The following is a 27,359-nucleotide window of genomic DNA, read 5'->3' as shown; positions in this document are numbered from 1 at the left end:
CGTGCCCTAATTGGGGATTGAACCTTCAACCTTACGCACATTGGGACAACTGTAACCAACTGAGCTACCTGGCAAGGTAAATATTGTTATAATTCCTCAAAGGTATGAATTTATATTATGTTTTGTTCTGTAATTTTTTAATAAGGCTGACTTAGAAATAAATGAAGCTGCTGGATTGACAATTTTTCAATTAAAGTGCATTGCTTTGCATGGATATAAAATATTTTTAAATGGAAAGAATACTTCACAAATCTTAACCTTAGCAAAGTCTTTATGAAATTTTTATGTGGAACTCTACATACATTGTTAGATTTATAGTAGATTTAGTCTCCATTTATAGCAGCTATTCACTTCCTTTTCCCCCTGTGCTTCACAAATTAATTTGAATTCTGCAGGCCACAACTTGCTGTTCACAACTTCTTATACTTTGGCTTTTTAGTGACTTGCTTTATTTCTAGTTTTCTCACAGGAAGTAACCAAGAGTAATAATATACAATTAAAATACAATTAAAATCCAGAAAGATATAAATCCAGAAAGATATAAATCCAGAAACTGTCAGGCCTAGCTAGAGACAGACTTTGTATTTCCAAGATGCAAGATTTTTTAACTTAAAAATTCAAAGACTTTTAATGAGGACACACAGAAAAGCACCATGGATTCTCTCTTAGAATTAGTAGTATGTGTAGTATGCCTCTGAATTTCCAGTTTGGGGCATAGCACTTTATCAGTGTCAACTGTAGATGCTTGCCTCCCACTGAGGGCCACCACATCTTATTAGCATCAGCATATTCAGTGAGCTGTAAAACTTACAGCCAGATTGGTGAGGGGGTGGTTAGAAGAACCACAAGCTTTGTGCATCATTTAGGTTTGACTAATTTACATGTAGCTAGTCATAGCAAAGATATTCCTGGGAGAATTTCCCACAATGGAATATAAGAAGCTAATGCTTTGATGGTTTGATGGCGCCTGCTGCCATTACCAGACTGCTTGTGGACTTCTTCACTACTTTACAAGCATACTTGGACTGTTGGATCCAGGCCAGAGGATAGAGCCTTAAACCTAAAGGCAAACCAGTGGGCAATTATTCATGACCTGCAACTTAAAGTGCTCAGGTTTTTTGTTTTTTTAACCCCCACTGGAAACGAATGTGGCAGTGTATAATGTGTTTGAAACATCCATATTGTTACTGATTTTTTTTTTTTCCTGCCAATTTGTTAAAAGTGGGGAATTGAAGTTTTGGACTCTTTATGAATTGCTGATTTCTCCTTTGTTTATATTTTTACTTCTTGTATTTCAATACTATGTTAGATGCGTATGTTTATAATTGTTAACATTTTCTTGGTGGCTTGACCCCTGTATGGTTATAAAATGTCCCTCTTTATTTCTGTTAACATTTTTAAATTTTCTATTTTATCTGATAATTAATATTGTTATCTACCTTTCTTGTGGCTGAAGTTTGCATATCCTTTTCTCTTATTTTATTTTCAGTCTGTTTGTATCTTTAGATCTAAAGTGTGTCTACTGAAGCCCTGCTTAGTGTGGCTCAGTGGATTGGGTATCAGCCTGCAAACCAAAAGGTCACTGGTTTGATTCCCAGTCAGGGCACATGCCTGGGTTGTGGGCCAGGTCCCCAGTTGAGGGCATGCAAGAGGCAACCCATCAATGTTTCTCTTGCACATCAATATTTCTCTCCCTCTCTGCTTACCTTCTTCCCCTCTCTCCCAAAGTAAATACATAAAATCTTTAAAAAAAATTGTGTCTACTAGAAAGAGCATATAGTTAGCTTTTTAAAATCTAGTGTGACATTCACTATCTTTTGGGTTGTTTAACCCATTCACATTTAATGTTGTAAATTACATATTTGGATTTATGTCTGCTATTAGTACTTTTTGTTTTGTGTTTCTTACGTATTTGTTCCTTCCTTACTGGGTCACCCCCCACCCCGCCTCCCCCAAAAACTCATGAGGTACTTCTCATTTTATCAACAGATGCTAATTGTAATGCCTGTTGTAATTCAGATATAAGGGAGAAAAAAAAACCTTTTGTTGATCTGCTTTGGCATGGTGACTGATACTTTTATTTTTGAAAAATCTTTTAAATTACAGTTGACATTATTAGTTTAAGGTGTACACCCCAGTGACTAGACATTATATGACTTACTATATTTTGCTGTGTATAGTATGCATTATTTTTTGCCCAAATCTTTGAGGGAAAGATAAGGCTGTGCGTTATACACAGGTATAACAATTATATAATGTGGGTATAAGCCCATGTATAATACCCACCAAACCATGGGTGTGCATTATACATGGGAGCACATTATGCACAGATAACACAGGCACTAAGTGATTATCCTGATAAATCTTACACCCATCTGACACTATACATAGGCATTAGAATATTATTGACTATATTCTCTATATGCTGTATATGACATACCCATGACTGTTTTGTAACAACCAATTTGTACTTCTTAATCCCTTCATCTTTTTCACCCATACCCCCAGCTCTATTCCCATCTGGCAACTGTCATGAACACTAGAGCTGTTGATGTTCTATTTGTTCGTTTATTATGTTTTTTAGATTTAATTGTTGATATGTATTTATAGCCATTTTATTGTACATATTTAAAAATTGTTTTATTGATTTGAGAGAGAGAGAAACATTAATTTGTTGTTCCACTTATTTATACATTCATTGGTTGCTTTTTGTATGTGCTCTGACCAGGGATCAAACTTGCAACCTTGGCATATTGAGATGATGCTCTAACAAACTGAACTATCCAGCCAAGGCCTTATTTTTTATATTTTTAATCTTTTTTTCCCTTCTTATTAAAGCAGACCCTTTAACATTTCACATGGTACTGGTTTGGTGGTAATGATGAGGTCCTTCAGCTTTTTCTTGTGTGGGAAACTCTTTTATTTGTCCTTCGATTCTAAGTGATTGTTTTGTTGGGTATAGTAATCTTGGTTGTAGGTTTTTGTGTTTCATCATTGAATAATTCTTGCCAGTCCCTTCTGGCCTGCTAGATTTCTGTTGAGAAATCAGCTAACAATCTTATGGGAGATCTCTTGCAGGTAACTGTTTGCTCTTACTGCTTTTAAGATTCTCTCTTTGTATTTAACCTTATCATTTTTTAAAATAAGATTTTATTCATTTTCAGAGATACGGGAAGGGAGGGAGAAAGAGAGGGAGAAAAACATCAAGGTGCAAGAGAAACATTGATCAGTTGCCTCTTGCACACACCCAACTGGGGTCCTGGCCCATAGCCCAGGCATGTGCCCCGACTGGGAATCGAACTGGCGACCTTTCAATTGTAGGATGATGCCCAGACACCTGAGCCACACCAGTCAGACACTTTTGGCATTTTAATTATGATGTGTCTTGGTTTGGGCCTCTTTGTGTTCATCTTGTTGGGGACTCTGCTTCCTGAACTTGTATGACTATCTCTTTCACCAAGTGGGGGAAGTTTTCTGCTATTTTATTTTATTTATTTTATTTTTTAATTTAATTTAATTTAATTATTTGTTGTTCAAGTACAGTTTTCTGCCTTTTATCCCCATCCCAGCCCACCCTGTGATTATTTTTTCAAATAGGTTTTCAGTTTCTTCTCTCTCCTCCTCCTGGTTCCACTCCCATGATGCAAATATCAGTATGCTTGAAGTTGTCCCGGAGGCTCCTCATGCTGCTGCCATCATTTTTTTCTTCTTGCTGTTCTGATTGGTTGTTTTATTGCTTTCTTACTTTCTAAACTCCTGATTTGATTCTCAGCTTTACCCACTCTACTGTTGATTCCCTATAAATTGTTCTTTATTTCAATTAGTATATCCTTTGTTTCTGACTGGATTTTTTTTTTTTTTTTTTTTATAACCAGTGTTTTGAACTCTGGTAGGTTGCTTAGTCCATTCTGTGTAGTTCTTTTTCTGGAGTTTTGTCCTTTCATTTGGGATATGCTTCTTTATCTCCTCATTTTGCCAGCCTTCTCTCAGAATTTTCTATATATTAGGTATAGCTGCTGTATCTCCTATGCTTGGTAGAGAGATCTTATGTAGCAGTGTTCTGTAGGGTCCAGTGGCACAGCCTCCCCTATTACCCAAGCAAGGTATTCAAGATGTGGCCACCATGTGGGCTGTGTACACTCTCCTGTTGTAGTTGAGCCTTGACTGCTGTTGGCGTATTGGTGAGAGTGATGAATTTACTCCCAGCTGATCAGCTGCAAGAACTGGCTTCATTTACTAACCACTGTGCAGGGGTCCACCCCACAGTGCAGGACTTACGTTATCGAGGCTCTGATGCTGTTGAGTTTATCAGTTGAATGTGTTGCTCGTGGAGGTGGTTTGGTGGTGGTACTTGGATGTGGTTGAAGCTGGCCACTAGGTGTGCTGGCTCAGGGATCTCCCAGGAGGTACAGGCCAAGGTCAGTCACCGCTGCCTGTGTTCTTCTCTGGCCCCCTGGCATGACCTACAAAGCAATCTGAGATGGCTGCTACTGGTGCTGGGCTTGGTGGTGCCCAGAAGAGGCCACACTGTGAACTAAGGCCAGCTGCTGCTGGTGCCATGCCTGGGGCCACTTAGGGAGAAGTATGGGTACTCTGAGGCCGGATGCTTCTTTGTTTGAGATTTTAGGAGAGTCTGAAGTGTGAGCCAAGACAGGCCCTTCCTCTGGAAAAGCAGCTGGAAACAACCTGGGTGGAGTGGGGCCTCAGGGAATCACCAGTGCTGGACATGCAGTGTGAGCCAGGTTGATGGAGACTCAGATATGGTGCTGCTGACTCTGTGCGGGTAGGGCTCAGAAAAGGAACAATGGCCTCTGTCAGCACTTTTGTCTGGGAGAAAGCTGGCCCCCAGCTCTTACCCTGATGCCAGACATTTCAGTTCCTCCCTGTATGTCTCTGGTGCATTTTCAGTTGCTGTCTCTGCCGGAGCTCAGAGGGAGTGATGTTGAGTAAATCCATACATGGGTCTTTGTAGATGAACTGCCTGGAATTCCAGAATCCTATCTTTCCATCAGCCTCAATCTCAGCTGGCTTTTACAGCCAGAAGCTACAAAAACTTCCCTTTTTGGCACTTGAATCCTAGGCTGGGAGGCCTGGTGTAGGGCTGGGACCCTCGTTCCCGAAGTGGGGATTTGCATAGCTGAGATATCCCTCCCAATTTTTATTTGCCACACATGAGTATGTGACCAGCCCTTTTGCATGCCTCTGCTCCTGTCAGTCTTGATGTGGCTTCGTCTTTAATTCCCTAGTTGTAGGACTTTGTTCAGTTGTATTTCAACCTGTTCTGAATGATAGTTTTTCTGTAATTTAGATGTGGTTGTAGGAGGAGGTGAGCACTACATTTACTTGTGCTGATATCTTGACTGGAAGTCCCCTTCCTTACTGTTTTCTTTTGCATTTTAAAAGAAGATTTCTATATATTCATTTTTAGAAAGAGGGGAAGGGAGGGAGAAAGAGGGCGATAGAAACATCGGCAGGCTGCCTTTTGCATACCCCGAACAGAGGCAGGAGGTGGGGGCTGGCCCACAATCCAGGCATGTGATTTGACCTGGAATCATGTGGTGACTTTTGTAGAATAACACTCAACCCATTGAACCACACCAGTCAGGGCTGTTTTCTTTTGCATTAAGTGAATTTTTTTTTAATCCTCACCCAAGGACGTGCTTATTTATTGATTTCTAGAAAGGGGAAGGTGGGGGAAGAAACGGAGAGAACCAGCGATGTGAGACAGAAGCATCAGTTGGTTGCTGTTCACATGTGCCCGTGGTTGGAGAGTGAACTCACAACCTAGACAGGTACCCTGGCCAGGAATCGTACTCAATACCTTTCGGTCCACAGGATGCTGCTGCAGCTAATTGAGCCACACTGGCCAAAGCTGAAGTGAATATTTTCTAATTTGGTTAGCATTTTAATTTCTTCAGTGATTTTTTCATTATTTTATGGAAATGCAAATTACTTCAAGTTATTTTTATTTCTACCTGTGTTAAGCATTTAATATCTGATTTATTATATTTGTGGATTTTAACCATGCTTAAAGACTCACTGGTGCGGGTTGGAGAATTGAGGGATGTGGGGCCCAGTGAGGTTATTTGTTGGGTTTTTTGAATACTGGAAACGCTAGAGTCTGTGTGTATATGTGCACGCCCACATGTCTGAGTGACTTAACAGAGATCGGTTTATACTGAGAATAAAGGAAAGGGAAATAGGACTTTAAATGTAAAGGTTTGATAGGAGGAAGGTAATGCAGATTGCAAGGATATGTGTTTTATAGTTTTGGTGGTGGGGGATCCGCCTGTTGGCTTAAATGATTTTTTTTTTTTTCTCCAGAAAACTTGAAGCAGAAAGCTTCTCCTGTGCAGAGGAGATTTCATAAGTTCAGCCACAGCTGGGAGTTTGTCAGGTGAGTGTCACTGTTGTCACAGGTGAGCAGTGATGAGGGGGTAGGCAAGGTGGAAATTTGGGGCAAAATAGTTTATTTTTCCAAAAGGAATTAAAATAATAGACTGGAAATCTGTCTCTGGTAATTGCCATTAATCACAAAAGCTCTAAAATATATTACATCCAAAAGTAGAAACTCTTCAATCAGAAAAAATGTCAGAAAACTTAACTGCCTCCCTCTAATTTAGATTGTTCAGGGGTGCTTTTCCAGGCTTCAGTGTCTTCTCTGTCCACAAAAGAGAAGGAATGTGGAAAACGCAAATTACTCATAAGGTTCATTTCTCTTTTTACCCATATGCTCTGTATTTGTCTATTAGGGCTGCCCTCAGACTAATCCATAGTCTGGGTGGCTTAAACAACACATTTATACCTAGCAGTTCTAGAGTTTTAAAGTTAAGATCAGGCGTTTGGTTTATTCTGAGGCCTCTCCTTGGCTTGCAGATAGCCACCTTCTCTGTGTGGCCTCCTATCATCTTTCCTTGTGTCCATACACCTGGTGTTTCTCTTGTAAGGATCCCAGTCCTGTTGAATTAGAGACTCACTCTTACAATCTCATTTAACCTTAATTATCATGCTAAAGAACCTATCTCCAAATGCAGTCACAGTTGGGGTCAGGGCTTCAATCATGAATTTGGGGGGGACTCAGTTCAGTTTATAACAGATTCCCACCCCAAAGTTCACATATGGAGGAATTTATTAGGCATCAATAACTCTTTAAGTGCTGCTTTTTATTTTGAGTTATACTTACTTCTACCTGGTCAATCAGTTATCTTGTTAAGGAGCTTTCCTAAGAGAAGGCATGTAAGGAGTTCATACATTTTTCTCATTGGGATCTGTTTTTAATTTTAAAAAGTGGATGCCTTCATTCTTGTTTTTCTTCAGTTAGTGAATAAACTACAACTCATTGGGCCACCCAGCTTTGTCCTGATTCACATGTATATATATATGAAAAGTTGGTCGTCGTTATTCTTGTCTGTTTTGCATGTCCATGTACATTTCAGAATCAGCTTATAAATTTCTGCCAAAATAAATCTCTTGAGATTTTTACTTGGATTGCATTGAATCTATAGATAAATTTTAAGATAATTGGTATTCTTACTTGTCTTCAGATATTTAAATGTCATATCTTGACACTTAAGTCTTTGTTAATTCTAATCAGAGGTCTTAAACATTTATATTTTATAAGCATTTGTTTTATGATAAAAATGGTATTTTTCCTAAAAACTGCTGGTAACTTTTTGTATATTGATTTTGTTTTCAGGGATTTTAATAAGTTAACAACTTGACAGTCTAAAACAGTGATTTCAACTGGTATGCCACAATAGGCACACTGGTGTGTCACAAGAATTTTTAAAACATGCAATACCTGATTATGTATTTAGTCAGGGGCACTGACCTCTTTTCCCTTAGATAGTCAAATAAAAAAGTGATGACAGTCAAGACAATAGTTGTACTGTGTGAATGAATCAAAATCATACCTATTTGTTAGATCATCAAGAAATGGTTTTGGTGTGCTACAGAATGTTAGTAGTTTATGTGTGCCACGAGATGAAAAGGTTGAGAATTGATGGTCTCAAAGGTCTAAAGAATTGGATTTTGTGCATTACTTCTTTGAGTAGTCAGCTTTATGTTTTCCTGCTTAACTCTTCCTTTCTTGGCTGTCTGGTACAATGATGGGATAGTAGCATCTTTGTGTTATTGGCATCTAAAATTTGGAAGCTACCATTTATCATAATGGAAAATTTTTTTTGTTTTTGGTTTGGTACAATTGTTTTAATGAATGGGTATTGAATTTTATCAAAATTTCTTCCATCTTGTGAAAAAATCATGATTTTGAAAAAGTTATTGTAATGTAATTTGGTTAACTTTCAAATAGCAAGCCTTATATTCCTAAAACAAGCGTAATTTCATCATGATGTTATCTCTCCTTTCATATTCCCCCCATTTTGGATTGCTAACATTTTATTCAGGATTTTTTCATCTATTTCACTGTTAGAGATTGGCTTTTTCATTTTCCTCCTTTTCAGCTTCTTTATAGACTCAGTAAATGAGCTGTGAATTATCTCCTCTTTTGCTTTTAAAAGAGGTTAGATTATTTTTGTATTGAAGCCATATGGGCCTGGCATTTTTTTTTGTGAAAAGATACTGCATTTCTTTATTTTGTTTTTTTGTTTGTTTGTTTGTTTTAAAGATTTTATTTATTTTTAGAGAGGGGGAGGGAGGGGAGAGAGAGGGAGAGAGAGGGAGAGAAAACATCAATGTGTGGTTGCCTCTCTCGTGTGCCTTGACTGGGAATTGAACCTGCTCAAGTCACTGAGCCGTATCAGCCAGGGCTGAATTTCTTTGAAGAGATAAGTATTATGTCAGCCCCGGTTAGATGTGTTTATCAAGGAATTTCCACCTAAGTTTTATTTTTTATCTTTTTAGAATTTGTTCTTGGTTTTTTCCACCTAAAGTTTAAATGTATTGGAGAAAATTACTTAAATACTTATCATTTTAGCATCTATAGCACCTAGTGCCAGCCTCCGTTCTTAATACTGTGTTGTCAGAGCAGAGGCTTAATGATTTTTCTTTTTTTAAAGAATCAACTTGGCTTATTGAATCTCTATGTTTTTGTCATTATTTTATTTCAGTGTATTTTATTAATATGGTTTACCTAAAATTCTCACTTCTTGTGATGTGGAGATTATTTCCCAGTTTATTTGTTTTTTCAATGTCTTTAATCCTATAAATTGTCTTCAGGTCATATGTGAACATAGGGATTGCGGGTCCTTAATACAATAGGAATGGTGATGTTTTGAGTAGAGGAAGAGACACCAGAGATCTCTGCACTCAAGTAGAATGCACATTCCTTATTTCTCAATTATTTCGCAATTTTCTAGTTACCATTTTCCTGTAATTTCTAGATTAATTTCTCTGAATTAATTTGAATAATTTTAACCCTTTGAAATTTGATATTTGCTTCTGGCCCAGCCATATGGTCAGTATTGGTAAAAATTCATGTGCATTTGGAAAATACGCATATTCTGAAGTTCTTTATGTACTATTAATATGTTTAATTCTCAACTGAGGATATGTTTTTATTATTGATTTGAGAGGGTGGAGGTAGAGACAGAGACATTGATCATTTGCCTCCTGTACGCCCCCGCCCCCTACTGGGAATCAAACCCATGACCTTTTGGTGTATGGAACAATGTTCCAACCAACTGAGCCACGTGGCCAGGGCTTTTTTATTAATTTGAAGGAGAGAGAAAATACTGATTTTTTTGTTCCACCTATCCATGCATTCAGTGATTGATTCTTATATGTGCCCTAACCTGGGACCAAACCCTCATCTTGACATATGTGGACGATACCCCGCCCTACTAAGCTACATGCCAGGGCCTAACTCAGGTTTGTTTAATGTTCTTTTAACATGTGTTTCCCATATGGTTTACTGTGGTTATGGATTTGACAGTTGTTATACTTGGTGAGAGTGTAACTTATTTCAACCTTTTTGTAAAGCACTTCTTTTAGTGTTTATAGAAATAACTTCAGTGCTCCTTGACACATTGATTTTAGTTCCAAGAAATTCCAAAACATTTAGCAGAAATATAAAAGCATAAATACAAGAATGCTTGATGTGATAGTTTATAAGTACAAAAACTAAGAAAAACAAATACAGGCATACCTTAGAGATACTGTGGGTTCAGTTCTAGACCACTATAATAAAGTGAGTATGTTATTAAATCAGTGAGGAGAGTTACAATCTTTTTTTTTGCTGGTGGAGTCTCTTGCCTTCAATTTGGAAAGCACTAAAGCAAAGCATAATAAATGTACCAGGTATGCCTGTATTTGATCAATATCTGACTACTTAAATGGTGATATACCCATGAAGTAGAATGTTTTGCAGTCAGTGAGGTAGATATATGTGTAGTGAAATGATGAGATATCGTAGGTATAGTGATGAAAATCAGGCAAAGTGTAGTCAGTGTATTTGGTTGGATTACATTTGTTTAACAGATGATGTTTTATTTACCTATTAGTGTTTTTTATGTATATAAATTTTGGGAAAGAAGATGTCAATAGTTGACATACCCTTAGGGAATATGGACACAAGAGATAGATGGTGGTATTTTAAATCTTTTTAATAGTGAACATGGGTTACTTAGAATAAAGAGCTACTTACAATAAATGCAGAAATTAATCATTTAAGCATAACCAAGAAAATCTAACTGTATTGTATAGAAGGAATTCCTGTTAAACATCCTAGAAATAGCATTGATATTTGCCTTATGCATTGTTGTATCCTCCTTTACTATTCCACTTTCCCAAATTAAAGATGAGGATTTGCCTAGTCTGAGATGTTAGGAATTATGATAGATACAGTCAACATTGGTGTTAAGGTAAACTAATTTTTTAAGAAATTCTGTCCAGGCAAAACTGATTTATAATAAAAGGTCTTTATTTCCTACAGATATCCTCTCATTCAAAAAAACCTGACTTTTAATACACTTCCACTACGTCAAATCAACAATGAATTGGAATGCAAAACCAGAGAGTGTCACGGTACCACCGTTGTATCCTAAAAACCAGTCATCTTTTTTAGAGACGACTTTAATGAACACATCATCTCAAGTTTCTTTAAACTCTCCTGGAAATAACCAACCAGCATGCATGTTTCTTAGTAATTCAAACCCAGTTTCACAGCCACTGTACAACATCAGAAATTATAAAACTCCTCAACAAATCTCAGTATCCAATATGCATAGTGGGACAATTGTGGCATCACAGAGTTCAGTAGAAAGAATAACATATGCAAATGTGAAAGGACCTACACAACTAAATCATAGTTTGCAAATGTCTTCAGGAGTTGCACAAAATACATGGATGGACTCACCAATGAGGAATTCTATGTTTCCTCATACAGGAGCAACTGTGTCACAACAAACTAGGTTTAGAACCAATATACCAAATGTAAATGCACTACAGAATCAATTTGTAACATCAGATACCTATTCTATGCAAGTACAGATGATCCCTTCTAATTCTGTAAGAGTTCCTGTAACTTATCAAGGAAACCAGAGACTTAACTCATCTTTATCAGAGCGACAGGGTAACTGGGCACAACAGTATACAGCCAGTGGACTACCTTATCCAGATTACAGACCACTTCCAAGGCAATACAGTTATCCATCACGAAGCTTTTTGCAAAACCCTACTCTTCAGAAACAAAATCCTGTGCCATCTGCATCATTACAAATAAAGAATAGTCTTCCTCCAAATTCTGCACTGAATTTATACTCAAAGCAGCCTGCAACTGTACAGTCCTATCAATATGCAGTTACTCAGATTGACAAAAGACCTCCTCCTCCTCCTTATGACTATAGATATACAACTCAGCCTTTGCAAAATACTCAGCATGTTATTAAACACTCTTCTATAGATGTTCCTCAGAGTCAAGAAGCACACTTACCTGAAATAAGGAAAGCCTTTTGCAGAGGCTTTCAACAGCAAAACATCAATGAAAATGTCAGCATGATAGGAAATTTCTGTAACTTGAAAGTAAATACTAATATCAATCAGTCTTTTAATGACCCCATTAGATTTTCTGTGGATGGCGTTCAGATGCTTGCTCAAAATAATCAAGGAGAAAGAGTAGATTCTTGCAATCTAACTTCAAATCAAGTACTGGACACAAGTGCCACAAAAGAAAGGTTAGTGAGGGATATTAAAACATTAGTAGAAATGAAAAAGAAATTTTCTGAACTGGCAAGGAAAGTTAAAATTGATAAAAATGTTTTGATGGCAGCAGGTTGTATTAAAGCAACTAATAACTCTTGTAGTGAATCAGCTCAAAATTCTGAACTTTCTGTGAAACAAACTGCTAAAATCCAGTCTGGACAACAGGTAACTCGATTCACTCCAACGACTGCAGAGGATAAACAACCAACAATAGCGGAAACTGCAAAAGAAACAAATAGAACATGCAGTACCTTGGACACCAATTGCAGAAATTTTAACCAGGTCAATTCCATTTTAATGAATTCTGTGAGTTCAGAAAAGGTGCCAGACCAGTTACATGATTTGAAAGTTACGACTTCTTTAAAGACATCAACTGTTGAGACATTAAGTAATACCCAGTTTTCATCAGGAAATTTAGTCAATGTTGAAGAAAATGTACAAACAAATTCTGAAACAACTTCTGTTCCTCAGTCTATGACCTTTGAGGAATATGCTTCAAAATATCTCAATAAAAATAGGCTACTTCTCAATCTGCTTGCACATGAGGATAAAATTGAGAAAAAGTTATTAAAAGATGGTTGTGAAACTATTCAGGATTCAAAACCATACGGTTTTGAAATGAATTCCAATACCCAAATCACTGGTAACCACCTGAACTTGAAAACCGTGGAAGCTCCAAGTACTTGCAATGTAAATGCCAAGATTTCAGACAGTTCTTTTTGCTTTGAGCATAAATCCTCAACAAATGGAATACCTTCGAAAAGTGACTGTTCTATGGAATTGCTAGCAACCTGTCTTTCTCTGTGGAAAAAGCAACCTTTAGAACCTACAGAAAATAAACAAGGTCATGAGTCAGCAACAAGCAGAACACCAGTTGGAAATTCAAAGCCTGTAGAAATCTCTGATAAGAATCCATTTTCAGTTGTGGGAAATTCTCAGAATAAGATAGTAAACTGCTCACAAGTAACAGCTCTGCCAATGGTAGTACAGAATTATGAGTCTTCAGGCGCAACTATTACAAAGGGAACAGAACTTCAGATTGCTGTAGTGTCTCCTTTAATTCTTTCAGATGTCAAAACATTGCCTGTCAAAGGAATAACCTCTGAAGTTTTATCTGAAACAGTGTACCCAGTTATTAAAGAAGGCAGTGTTTGTAGCTTACAGAATCAATTGGCAGAAAATACAAGAGTTACGTCTACTTTGAAAGTTAATGAACCGGTTGCAGGTACATCAACAAACACTAAAAACTGTCCACTAATTCAGAAGGAAAAGCAAAGTAAGTCAGTTGATGGTAATTCAGAAGGTACACCTAATATCAGTCAAGGAAAACATATCATATCAGAACCAGATACTCACTATCCTGTGAGTGATCTGCAAGCCTTGTCTAAATCAAGGAACAGTGATGTTGTGAGTAATGATTTATTACAGATTGACAATATATGTTCTCTTGTTGAAGGCGATACATCTTATAATTCCCAAATAGCAAAGATATTCAACTCACCAGTGAAAAAGGATGAGCCACAGAAATCTTCTCTGTTCAATCTCCAAGTGATCAGTAGAATACAACAAAAAGAACCATTAGAAAACATCACTGAAAAGGACTTCCATTTTCAAAAAGATAATTTTGTACAGTGCATGGATGTTTCAAATAAAATACTTGATCAGTCAGAGTCACTGCAGCCTCCAGAATCATCCCTTTTGAAGAATGTTGAAACAAATAGTGAAACAGAGGAATTCGATTTGGAGCATATCACTAAAAAAGAAACCGCCTCTATAGATATGTGTCCATCAGCTGCTATTCAGCAGGAGAGTAACACTCAGGAAATCGTTGTGTCCTGTAATTATACTGCTCAGGGTCTTGCAGGAAATGAGGTTCTCAATGATAAGACATCCACGTTATATCCATATGATCAGCTATCAGAACTTCTGAAAGAGTTTCCCTATGGAATTGAAGCAGTAATTACAAGTGAAGGTCATGTGGCACAACAGATAACAGACCAAATCTCAAAAGATCAGTCTTGTGATAAAGCCAGCTGTGACTCCAAAGACTCAGCAGACCAAATTAAAATTACAATATTAAACTCAGAGCAAATGAAAGAATTATTTCCTGAACCGCATGATCAACCCTATGAGGGAGACACATTGACAGAATCTCAAAAAGAAGATCTGGTCACAAAAGAAGGCAGCCAGTGTTCTGCACAAGTACCTACAGGTGGAGAAAGTTGTAATTCTGTAATGGATTCAGAGAAAGATGATGTCCGTTGTTGCGCATTGGGGTGGCTCGCTATGGAATATGAAGGAGTACCCCAGTGCCAGTGTAATTCCATCAAGAACTCAACTCCAAAGGTGGAAGAAGGGAAAGATCAGTGTTCTTTGGTGACCAACAGTTGTAAGCAAAAAGAACTTACTTCTGATAGAGATGTTCCTATAGAATTTAAAAGTCCTCCAAGTATTCCTCCAACTTTTCCAGATGGGAAAAACCAGTTTCCTGAAATAGAACAAGGCAGTAATATAAAAGAGACCTTCAAAACAAAAAACAGCTCACTAAGGACACAACAAGAATTACCCAGTGAACCTTTCTGTAAAAGTGGTAAAAAACTGGATTCCTTGCAATGTCACAAAAGGAAAAAAAACCTGAAATTTCATGAGGTAACTTTTCACTCTAGTAATAAAGTAAAATTTTCTCAAGAGAGTTTGCAGAGGAAGCTCACAGCACAAAACTCATATCCACTAAAAGCAAAGATGGGTTTCTCAACAAATAAAAAAGATGTGCATAAGAAGAATGGTTCTCTGGTATGGCCAATATTCCCAGAAAAGAGAAAATTGAAAGCAAGTGACTCTGAACTCAAAGTTTCAGCAAAAAGGAAGTTAGGTGAAGGGAGCATTCTGGATTCAGATATTAAAAGGATGAAGTATAATAAACAAGAACAGAATAAAAATGGAGGTTGTATATTTAAAATAAGTAATTTTCTGTCAAACCGAGATGAAAGAGTCAAAGAAAAGATAATATTAAATGTTAAGTCCTCAGGCTATAAGTATAGTTCATCTAAAAGTAATAGAATTTTATCACAGGAGTGTTTCCAAAGGCAGAAGCATAAGGAAACAATGGGTATGAAAACATCAAAGAAAACCTGTGGGAAAAATATACCATGTGATTCTCAATACATGAGGGCCAGTAAAGTTTCTATGCAAGTCGGAAGTTGTGGGAAATCAAATGAAAGACACAGTAGCAGTGTACAGGCCTCTAAAGAATCAAATATTTTTACAAGCCATGACAAAAGCATCAAAACCCACCATCCTGAGGGGTCTAAAACAAACCTTTTGGAGAATGTTAAAGAAACAGTTGTTGGAAAGCAACTTGATAAAATACGGATTGATAAAACCAAATTAGACACAAATTCAAACAATGTTAATAATGGAGTTGAACTCAGCCAGATGTCAGCTCAAGCAAAGGAGCAAAGGAAACAATATCTGAACAGAGTTGCATTTAAATGCACTGAACGCGAGAGCATTTGTCTCACAAAATTAGATAGTTTACCCAAGAAGTTGAATAAAGATAAAGAGAAGAGACTGGAAAATAAACCTAGGAGCCCTTTACCTAAGAAAGATACCACTGAAAAACAAAGCTTGCTGGAGTTTAAATTATGTCCAGATGGGCTGATTAATAAGAGTACAACTTCCACTGAAGAACAGAAGGATCTGGAGCCTTGTCCTAGGAAGGAGCAAGCCTCCATGCAAGGTCTGGTATGATTTTTTTTTTTTCTTTGATGGTGTCTATAAAATTGTAAAGCACTAGGTTAGCACCTCTAATGCATTCTGGGTAGTTAGGAAAGAGTGAATACATTTTTGCTATTTGTTCTCAGTGAATCAACAGTTCAGGGTAAGCATTGTTTTGAGTTTATCTTCCCCTTATCGTAAATTGTACAAAATTTTTGTGAATGATGAGGCATATAAAATTGTAAGGCCTGCCAAATACGAAGATTTCCTTTTGTACCAAGAATCCTATATTGTGGAAAAACATTGCATTATGTTAGAAATATATGTTATTTAAGAGCCTTTTGTTGATTCCCCTTTGGAGTTACAGTTTCATAGGCCTGTGAATTTCAGATATGTAATGATTATTAGTGATCTTTTTATACTATGTATAAGTTTTCAGCCTTTTATCATCTTTGAAGAAGTTGTTGACTGTTAACCCTAAAGTTAAAGTGGTAATCTCCAGTCTGCACATGAAAGGCCAGGACCATGGAAACTGTATTGTCCAGTGTTAAGTCACCAAAGCCAGAGTGGCAGACATGACTCTTGGTTAGCTCGTTATAGAATTCTTAACGTTAGTATAGGAGAAAGGAGAAAATAGTTGACTAGTTATTTGTAGTAATAAGGAAACATTTAGGGGTTGTGGATATTACATATAAACATTGTGCTCAGAGACCCAGATGGAAAAGCTAAAGGATTTGAATGAAAATCTGTTGGGGTTTTTTTCTTGTGCTTTTTAGACAGTATTTCTTAGGGTGCATAAAATTACAGTGTAAATAAAGTATATTTTCCTGGAAGGTGAAGGGATATGTGATTATTCACTTGCTGCTTTTAACTAGGTCCTTAGAATTTGAGGCATTGGTGTAATGGGAACACGGGAAGTGCATTGGGGCAGTGTGAACAACATTTTCTGTCATGTGCCTTTAAATACCTTGAAATGTGTTGGTGTTCAGCCTATGTGGGAGAAAAATAATTACATAATGAAGGTGAATTTTTAAAGCAACTCATTTTTCAAATGTGAGATACAGGCATTTCAAACAGGAGAAAACATTTTTCTGAGCCCTTTTAATGTTATGTGAATATGTTAATATCTTCTAAAATCTATTTTAAGGCTACCTGATTTTCCTGAGTTGTACTAAAAGTGGTGAACAGCAATATCTAAGATCTGAAAATGAATATTTAAATAGTTACAGGCATAAAAAGCACAAAAGAAGACTGGATAAAAGGTGCACCTGAGGAGAAAAGGATTCCAAAAGCCAACCAAGAAATAGGTAAAATCATCATCAATTTTATTTTTATCTTTACTTCTCTGTTAATCTGTTTATAAGCTAGATTATATTTATGAAACTATTGTGAAGTTGAACACCTTCACTCCATCCCTTTTGTGTGTGATAGACACTGTACACACAGACACTGTAGTTGGTACAAAGTTGGTATCCAGCAAGCCTTTCTCTGGCTATGTTACTAACAGATCCAACTCAGCCTCCTCAGCAAATGGAAATGACAGCAAGAAGTTCAAAGGAGACATCAGAAGTGTAGGCATGCCCTCCAGAGTGATCCATATCTAGAAGCTTCCGAGTGATGTCACTGAGGGTGAGGTAATTTCCCTTGCACTGTCCTTTGGGAAGGTCACCAACCCCCTGGTGCCGAAAGGGAGAGATCAGGCCTTCATTGAGATGAACACAAAGGAGGCAGCCAATACCATGATGTACTACTACACTTCAGTGATGCCCATGCTTTTTTACCAGCCCATCCATCTACATCAAGTTCTCCAACCACCAACTCAAGATGGACAACTCATCCTACCAGGCACAGGTGCAGGTGCTGTGTAGGCCTCAAACTCTGTTGATTTGGGGAACTTTTGGCTGGCTACCTCGGCTGCTCCTGTGGATGTTGGAATGGCAATGGCTGGCCAGAGCCCAGTGATCAGGATCATCCTAGAGAACCTCTTCTACTCCGTCAACCTGGACATGCTTTACCAAATCTTTTCCAAGTATGGCACAGTTCTGAAAACCCTCACTTTTTGCCAAGAACAATCAGTACCAGGCATTGCTGCAGTATGCCAAAAACTGTGAGCGCTGAGCAGGCCAAGCTGTGCTGGATGGGCAGAACATCTACGTTTGTATACTCTGCATCCCACTTTTCCAAGCTCACCAAACTTTGCGTCAAATACAATGACAAGACACTAAGACTCCACTCCTCCTGACCTGCCTTCCAGCCATCCCTCATTAGACTATTCCATGACCATGCCCATTGGTGTACTTGGTATAATGTCTGATCTTCTGTATGTAGAAGCTGGTATCCATCCCACCTTTGCCATTCCTCAAGGTATAGGCCTCTGTTCCCAAAGTGCAAAGCTCCCTGGCCCCTATGGTCATCATACCCAGTCAGTGGAGTGGGAGCGGGCATTGGCACCTATAGCAGCAACAGCAGGCTGGATCACCTTTCTAGGCCTGGCAGGAGCTGGAAATTTTGTCCTGTTGGTCGCAACCTCAACCCTGAAAAAGCCATAGCCCAAAGCCTCTTAATTCATTTCAGCATGTATGGTGATCAATGTGCAGTGGGTGAAGATTTTCTTCAGTAATAAGAACTCCCTGGCACAGATGGCAGATGAGAGCAAGGCCAAGCTAGCCATGAGCCACCTCGACAGGCAGAAACTGCATGGGAAGCTGGTGCACATCATACTGTCCAAGCTCCAGAACATGCAGCTGCCCTGTGAGGGCCAGGAGTACCAGGTCCTCATCAAGGACTATGGGAGCTCACCCCTGTACCGCTTCAAGAAGCCAGTCTCCAATAACTTCTAGAACATATTCCTGCCCTCAACCTCTCCAACATTCTGTTCTCTATCCAAGGACAATTTCAAGATCCTCTTATCCAGCAATGCTAAAATTGCCAAAGGATTCAAGTTCCTAAAGAAGGACTGCAAGATGTCGCTGATCCAGATGGGTTCAGTGGAGGAGGCCATCCAGCCGCTAATCTTCCTGCACGCCCACAACCTGAGCAAGAACCACCAGCTGTGGGTGTCCTTCTCCAAGTCCACCATCTAGGCTCCACCACCAACCAGCGTGATGGACAGTCCCAGTGATAACTTCCATTACTTCAGAAAATAGCCACTTTAAAAGCAGCTGAAATAACTTTAAAAGACCATAGATTTTATTTTTAAAACATAAATCAGTTTAACTGTTTTTAAAAAAAATTAAATCTAATTCACCTTGCTCTTCCTTGGCCCCTTGCCTGTGCCTTCTGCATCCTGTCAGATGGGTGTTCCCAAAACCTCCACTTGACTTTCTTGTGCCTTAAAGCTGACTGCTCTGGCAGGGCCTTCTGTGGTAACAAATGTATAGGGATTTGAGGACTAGGCAGACAGCCTCTCTCAGGGATCATGTGTCTGTCATGTCAGGAGGCTGCCAGCTGCAGGTTATGCTGCCATCCCAGTCCTCCATTTAATCAAGTGTGTTACCGTCTGCACCCCTGCCTTGAGGTGCCCCTCCTTGGCCCAGGCCCCCAAGGGTGTGTACCTGGTATTTCTTCAGCTTAGAGCTTTTGTTTTATCATAAATCTCTGCATTATACTTTGATGGAGTTACAGACATCTGAGCCTAACAATATTTCCACCTAACCAAATATTCTAGTCTTCATTTATGCGCAAAAGAAAATTTTAACTTTTTATATAGCAAGATAAGTAAAAGTGGCATGAGTGTAATTGAAATTTCCTCCATATATGACCTTGTATACTGTACTTTTTATTTCTAACCTGTCCTCTGTGTGAGAAGACAAGTGCTCTTACACTTTCAGGAATTATTTTTTTCTACAAATTTTGAACCAAAGTTTTTCTCTTTTTTTTGTTCTGCCTCTAAAGCTAAGATCTATTAAGGTGGAATAATAACCCTCAAGCCTTAAGTGTCTACTTAACTTTATGCAGTCCTAAACTTACGGGTCCTTTGAGCTTCTCTGTGCATAGACCTTGTATTGGCAGACCTGACACCTCTCATTAGGGCCTGGACCCCTGAGCTTCCAAGTCTGGTTAGGGAAATGGTGGGTGAAAGAGAGGGTGAGAAACATCAGTTGGCTACCTCTCATATGCTCCCAACCAGGGACCTGGCCTGCAATTCAAGCGTGTACCCTGGACATCAAGCCAGCAACCTTTTGGTTTACAGGCTGGTGCTCAATCCACTGGGCCACACCAGCAAGGGCTCAATATTTATAGTTTTTTTTTTTTATATCTGTTGTAAAATATAAGGGGTACCACACACAGTTTTTTTTTAGTGACACAGATATCAATTTTGATAACTCATAACAATACTAAGCCTGTAATGGTGTAGTATTGTCTAAAGCAATTACAGGCTTAGTATTGTTACGAGTATGACACAGTGCACTGCCCACCTGATGGCTTATAATATGTGGAGAAGTGAATTAAAGTGATTTTATAACAACTTTGCCTTCTCCACAGGCTTTCTGTTCATGTTGTAGAAGTGAGTTTTGCCATTCTGCACTGGACCTTGAGTAAACTCTATCCTGCAAAAAGAAAAAGAAAGAAAAAAGAATCAGTGTTTGAAGGCAGAAAGACATTCTCCTATTTTCTTCGTTGTGCTGTGGGGAGGGAAGCAGTGATCTATTGCCTTTTAATAAGAAAATAAATGTCACAATTAGTTAGATGAGGGGAGGCGTGCTTTTCCGGTGTAGGACTACATAGTAGATAATAGTTTTCACAGATTATAAGGTCTCTCTCCTAAATAACTTCATTCTCACATTGTAGTGAGAAAGTGGTCATAGAATAATGAATGAGAATGGGCTATAATGCAATTAAATTTGATTTTCCAAAACTGACTAGAGACTGGTTTTAGTTTGCAGGCCATACATACTCTGTTTGCCAGCTGTTGAGATTAGTGACTTGCAAGGTAGTTAATCTGGTAGTTGTTTTAATTTTCTAAGTCAAGTAGGCAGGTTCATTCCTATTTTATCAATGCCAGGTTACATCATTTGAAGTTATGGCTTAGATACTGAATGTCAGGGGCTTGAACTGGGTTCCCTCTCTTGAATTAAGTGTGGAATTCAGTTATTTTAGTGAGATACTGATACTTCCAGTAAATGGGTTTTTTTTTTGGAGAGGGATTTGGGCTGAGGGCCAACCGTAAAAACCAGATCTTTTCAATTTAGTTAGTGGAATGAATAGAGTTTATTTAGTGTTTTGCATTGAGAATTAGAAGCTAGGGATTGGGAGTTTTTATCTTAGTTTTGGTTAGTTGAATATATCAAGATAAGAGTTGGAAGTCATTTGAAAGTGGAGAAAAACAATTGACCATGAATAGCCAGGAGAAGCACATTTAAAAAAAAAAAGCAAATTGAGAAGACAGCTGAAAGCACAAATACATGCAGAAGTAAATCATGAAAGATTGAAGATGCATGTAGGAAAAAACTGAAGTTGAATCAAAGGAGGAGAAATGCACTCTTAGTCAAACAGGAAAACAACCAGAAAAATTAGATCTGAGAGTAAAAACAAAAATTTCTAAAGTTGGAACACAGGAAATTGCCAGGAGCCAGCCCAGCCCTGCTGTCTGACACAGTCACAGAGGGAGCCATGCATCTGCACAGTAGACAAAGCGGGGGAAAGCACCAGGCATTCCTCTACTTAATCATTGTATTACCTCCTATGCTTGAGGTCTATGATTTGTCATGGGACCAGGACAGATGGCAATTCCACAGAAAAAGTACAGTTCTTCAGAAGCAAGCAAGAAAATGACAGCTCATTGGAAAGTGACCCCCCACCAGAGTATCCTCCTAAGTGGGTTAGGGAGTTCCAAGAATAGGAATGGAAGAAACTCCTAGGAGTACTCCCTACAAAAGCCCCTATACCCATTGTTATTACATAATTTCTTAGAACCAGGGCTCTGGGAACAAGAAATAGATCCAAAAAATATCTATAGTCCAAAGTCCAGGACACCGGCAGGAAATTAAAAACAAGAGATGGAAATGGACATGCAGATGGAAGCAAGAAAGGTCCATAAAAACAGGAGAGACATAAATGTTACCCCAAAGACATACTTGTGGCATACTTAGACCTGCATGTGAAAATGCTCAGAAGGATGCTTATAGAGGTTGACCAAAGAGATTCAGAGATAAGCATGGGGTAAACGACAGGCATAAGAACAGTCAGTAACAGGATAACACATTGCGTACTGCTCACGAGTTTTCTCGTGTTTTGCACGCCATCTTGTTAAGGACCGCTCACGAGTTCTCGTGTTTCGCACGCCTCAATCCACAAGCAAAAATGAAGTATAAACAGTTTCTGCTATCAGAAGAGTCTCACAAACAATGGGAAGACAAAGAAACAATTCCCAAATGAAAGGAAAGGAGGAAGCCTCAGAAAGAATGCTAAATGAAATAGAGGCAACTCAACTATCAGATGCTGAGTTCAAAGCAATGATTGCCAGGAAGTTCAGTGAGCTCACTGCAAATGCTATCAACATGAAAAAGGAAATAGAAACTATCAACAAGGGCCAAGAAGAGATGAAGAACAGTTTCTGCTATCAGTGGTCAGAGACTGGATAACGGATGACAATAATGAGGGCTCTCTGGAACTAGAGACAATCTGTCCAGCCCTTCCCCTGGGGGTGCAAGGAGAGCACCTTGTAAAGATCCACCCAAAAGGTTGTCAGGTGATATGAAGCAGCATGAACCTATGTGTATTCGAGTGAGTGGAAAGAAAAAATTTCCTACAAGAGCCTGCAGAGTTTGTGCCACCCATGGAAATAGGAGCGAATCTAGATACATAAATTTTGTTTGGTCCCTCTTCATAGAGGAACATTTACGCAGTACCATACGTTAAAAAAGTACTAGGAACTTTGTTTAATTAGTTAGTTGTTCAATTGTTTTTGTAAATAAAAATGTTATAATTATTGAAAAACACCACCTAAAGTGCATTATGATCTGTAGTTACGATGATTTAAGTAACGTGCAGCTTGCCCAAAAACATGCGGTCCCTGGCGTATGTCTTAGAGATTTCTGTGCAGTATGCAATGTGATAAGAAGCCAATAGTGAAGGTGAGACATCAATAGGAGAATCATAGGGGGGAAAAGCACAAACCAAGGAACAGCGCAATGAGATCTGCAATTCAAGACAGGTTCTTCCCCATTTTTCTGTCATGCTATGGAGAGGGAAGCAGTAATCTATTTCCTTTTAACAATCTCATCACAATGAGTTAGGTGAGGGGAGGCTCAGTCATACAACTTCTAGAGCTCTGTCAAAGTCTGAAGAGACTCTGGGAAAAGAGTGGAAGATGAAATATCAAGATGAAGAGAATGTGAATCAAAAGTGAGACAAACCTCAAGACTCCACAATAGCTATTACAGTAATACAAAGAAACACTTTAAATCAGTATACATCTCCATTTGGTAGCAAAGTTTGGAGTATGGATGAAGCAACTTATAGAACTGAGGGAAAGAGAGGGAGAGAAACCTCAAGTGTGTGGGTGCCCCGCACTGGGGACCTGGCCCACAACCCAGGCTTGTGCCCTGACTGGTAACCAAACCAGTGTCCCTTTAGTTTGCAGGCTAGCGCTCAATCCACTGAGCCACACCAGCCAACACAAGGGTGTAGAATTTGAAACAGATACAAAGAGGACAGGATAGGATACTTCACTCACCCAGGCAGAAAGAAGTAAAACAAAACTATCATCCAGAAAGTGATGGCTAGAGCAGGAATGAAAGGTGTGGAAATTCTGAATTGGGGAGTCAGTGAAATAAAGAGGCATATCTAGAAATGCACAAAAGTATGAAAAGCTGGGCCCATCAGAAAAAGGATTAATGAAGCTAATGCAGCACCAAAAAAGTCTAATGAAACAGAAGTATAGGCATGTCATGGAATATATAACAAGGTCATAATTTTAAAGTGATTCATTGACTATTTGGAACTGGCTGGTGTTTATGCTCTTTATATTGTAGTTCAGATTGCTGTTTAGAAGGCCACATAGTAGTGTTCAAATGATAAATGAAATTTTTATTGAGCAAGGAAAAAATTAGAACAGAACAGCTGTTGGCAGTAAAGACAGAAACGAGAGTAGAAAACAGCCCCGAAGGACAGGCAAAATGTACCATGTGTAATTCATCGTTTGATTGAAAAAAGCCATAGTTTGTCAAACTTTCTAACTTCTTGTCATAATTTTTTATTCCCAGGAATGTTTTTTTTTAAATTATTTTGATAAACTATAATGGTCACAAACATGAAAAGAATAATAAAGTAAATAAATGACATTTCTGTTTCCTTAGATGATAATGATTTGGGTAATTCAAGAAACGCCAAGAGAACCTTAAGTGCAGATGGATTTGAGACACTACAAAGCCAAGTAAAGGATTCAAAAGCAATGTTTCAAACTTACAAAAAGATGTACCTGGAGAAGAGGAGCAGAAGCCTTGGTAGCAGTCCTTTAAAGTAATTTTGAGACTTTAATTCTTCTGATGGTTCTGTAAATGCCATGAGAAAATTTTTGTCATTTTCTGTTCAGAATATTTTGCTGGAAGTATACAGAATTGCTAAAATAAAATTTCTTGGTCAGAGTTTGGTGACCATTTAGGTTATGTATATCATTGAAATTACTTAAAATTGCTTGAGAATCTTATTTGTGGGTAGCAGACAAAAGAAGTAGGTGATATTTGTCAGGAAACCATAATGTATTTCAAAATTATTGAGCCAAGTTTACCATTATTTTAAAAGATTCTTATACAAATCTGATTTTGAACTGCTAACTATATTTTGAGGGAGAACTAGTCTTCAGTTAAGGACTTGTTTATTTTAGCTGTGATTGCAATTATATTTTTATTTCAAAACTTAGTTTTAAGAAGTTATCACTGTGAATGTCAAAGTATATTCCCAAGTATTTTAATACCTAATTGTAAACTTTGTCAAAAGCCTTGTTTTATACTTGTTAAACTGAACAGAATTTTGGATAATACTGAAACATTACTTTTCATACTTGAAATAAATGTTTATTTTTAAAAAATATATATTTGAAATCAAAATGGATTGGTCTGTGTTTGATTTCCTGCTCTCAGGACAGGACACATTTTAGAAAGGTGTTTTTTATTTTTTAAATTAAATTTATTGAAGTAACATTGATTAACAATAAATAACATAAATTTCAGATGTACAACATCATAATTCAATCTGTATTGCATGCTCACGTCCCAAAGCGTAGTTTCCGTCACCATGTATTTGACCTTTTTACCCACTTTCCCTTCCCCTCAGGTGAACACTATTCTGTTGTCCATATCAATGAATTTGGTTTTGTTTCTTTTGTTCATTTGCCTTTTTGTTTTTATATTCCACATTGATTGAAGGCCTATGTCCTTTTTTTCTATTTTATTTCACTTAACATAATACTCCAGATCCATCTGTGTTGTAACAAATGGCAGTATTTAATCTTTACTATGGCTAAGAAGTATCCCATTACATATATATGTGGGTATGTGTCTCACATCTTTTCCCAATCACCCATCCATGGACACAGGTGGTTTCCATGTCTTGGGTATTATAAATAAAGCTACAGTGAACATAGGAGTACATAAATGTTTACAAATGAGTGTTTTCTTATTTTTCAGGTAAAATACCCAGAGGAACAATTGCTGCATCACATGGTAGTTCTATTTTTAGATCCTAGAGGAACCTTTACTGTTTGTATATTTATAATTCCATCAACAAGTGTAGGAGGGTTCACTTTTTACATTTTCTCTAACACTTGCTATTTCTTATAACCAGTCTTAACAGGTGTGAAGTGATATCTAATTGTAGTTTTGACTTCCCTAATGAGTGGTGGTGTTTGACATCAGTTTTCATGTGTTGGCCACCTGAATGCCTGCCTTTGAAAAACATATTCAGGTACTCTGCCCATTTTTAAAGTTGGATTGTTATTTTTTGATTGTTGAGTTGTGTGAGTTCTCTGATTGTTGAGTTCTTTATATATTTTGGATGCATTTTATATGTTTTGGAAATAACCTTTGCAGATATCTTCTCCCATTTATATAAGAGGTTGCCTTAGTCGTTGATGGTTTCTCTTACTGTGCAAAAGCTTTTATGTTGTTAATTTATTTTTTGTTTTCCTTGCCTTTGGATTTAAGTTCACAAAAACACCTAAACCAATACCCACAAGCTCAGTGCCTACATTTTCTTGCATTTATTTTATTGTTTCAGGTCTTACATTCAAGTTGTTCTACTTTGAGTTAGTTTTTGTGTATATGTAAGGTTATAGTCTATTTTTGTTGTTTTGCATGTGACTCTCTAGGTTCCCAATACTAATTATTAAAGAGACTTTCTTTTCTCCATGCTATAGGCTTGGTTTCTTAATCAAAAATTAGTTGTCCATATATGTAGGTTGATTTCTGGACTCTCAATTCTCTTCCATTGATCTGTGTGCCAGTTTTTCTTCCAATACCATATCATTTTTTTTTAAAGAAATGGGCTTTCTTTTTTGTTTGTTTATTTATTTTTAGAGAAGGAAGGGAGAGAGACAGAAACATCAATGTGCAGTTGCTGGGGGTCATGGCCTGCAACCCAGGCATGTACCCTGACTGGGAATCGAACCTGCGACACTTTGGTTCACAGTCTGCGCTCAATCCACTGAGCTACACCAGCCAGGGCTCCAATACTGTATCATTTTGATTGCTGTAGTTTTGTCATATAGTTTTAGTTTGAAGTTGGGGAATGTGTTTCCTCAGCTTTTTCTTTTTTCTTAGGATTATATTGATTATTCAGGGAATTTTGTGATTCCATACAAATTCCAAGATTTTTTGTTCTATTTCTGTGAAAAGCACCACTGGGGTGTTGATTGTATTGAATCTGAAGATTGCTGTAGATCAGGGGTGTCAAACTCATTTTCATGGGGGGGGCCCCACATCACCTTCATGGTTGCCTTCAAAGGGCCAAAATAATTTTAGGACTGTATAAATGTAACTACTCCTTAACTGTTAAAGAGCTGAAATTACTTTTGGCCCTTTGAAAGCAATTGTGAGGCTGATGTGGCCCACGCTGAAAATGAGTTTGACACCCCTTCTGTAGATATATGTCCTTATTAACAATACTAATGTTTCCAATTCATGAACACAATATCTTCCCGTGTCTTTGTGTCTTCAACTTCTTTCAACAATGTTTTTTAACATCCTCGCCCAAGGATATGTTTTTCCAATTTTAGAGAGGAAAGGGGAGAGAGAGGAAACATCAGTTGGTTGCTTTCTGTATGTGCCCTGGCTAGGTATCCAACCTGCAACCTAGGCATGTGCCCTGATCGGGAATACCAACTTTTTTTTGTATACCAGTTGATGCTTCAGCCAACTGTACTACCCAACCAGGGCAACAGTGTCTTGTAGTTTTCAGTGTACAGGTCCTTTACCACTGTTTAATTGAATTTATTGGGTTTAGATTGGTAAATGAGATTACACAGGTTTCAAGGATACAGTTCC

General features: G+C 37.9%; 1 protein-coding gene and 1 pseudogene across 5 annotated transcripts; both read left to right on the top strand.

Moving 5' to 3' along the window:
- Nucleotides 1–16: 16 nt before the first annotated feature.
- Nucleotides 17–26,370, top strand: RESF1 (retroelement silencing factor 1). 5 transcript variants are annotated; one of them, XM_045829182.1, is made up of 7 exons: nt 20–76; nt 5,680–5,792; nt 6,325–6,397; nt 10,892–15,898; nt 17,100–17,183; nt 24,177–24,339; nt 25,506–26,370. In XM_045829182.1, the coding sequence occupies exons 4-7, from the start codon at nt 10,951–10,953 to the stop codon at nt 25,507–25,509; spliced, it is 5,199 nt and encodes a 1,732-aa protein (XP_045685138.1). In that variant the 5' UTR covers nt 20–76; nt 5,680–5,792; nt 6,325–6,397; nt 10,892–10,950; the 3' UTR covers nt 25,510–26,370. The 5 variants fall into 5 exon arrangements, with proteins under 5 accessions (XP_045685137.1, XP_045685138.1, XP_045685136.1 ...); XM_045829180.1 differs by lacking the exon at nt 25,506–26,370 and having other exon boundaries at nt 24,177–24,920; XM_045829184.1 differs by lacking the exon at nt 25,506–26,370 and having other exon boundaries at nt 17,024–17,183; nt 24,177–24,312.
- Nucleotides 17,254–18,959, top strand: LOC123812524 (annotated as a pseudogene).
- Nucleotides 26,371–27,359: the final 989 nt, after the last annotated feature.

The sequence above is a fragment of the Phyllostomus hastatus genome, unplaced genomic scaffold (genome assembly GCF_019186645.2).
Source record: "Phyllostomus hastatus isolate PE091 unplaced genomic scaffold, TTU_PhHast_1.1 phas_scaffold_93, whole genome shotgun sequence".
In the NCBI taxonomy this organism is placed as follows: Eukaryota; Metazoa; Chordata; class Mammalia; order Chiroptera; family Phyllostomidae; genus Phyllostomus; species Phyllostomus hastatus.
This window is presented reverse-complemented; position numbering and strand designations above follow the sequence as displayed.

Bases quoted from the DNA above. Each gene is read 5' to 3' on its own strand.
- RESF1 (XM_045829182.1), top strand. From the start codon at position 10,951: ATGAATTGGAATGCAAAACCAGAGAGTGTCACGGTACCACCGTTGTAT. The intron at 15,899-17,099 runs GTCTGGTATGAT...ATATTTAAATAG, and splicing joins GGAGCAAGCCTCCATGCAAG to TTACAGGCATAAAAAGCACA. The intron at 17,184-24,176 runs GTAAAATCATCA...CTGTTTCCTTAG, and splicing joins AAAAGCCAACCAAGAAATAG to ATGATAATGATTTGGGTAAT.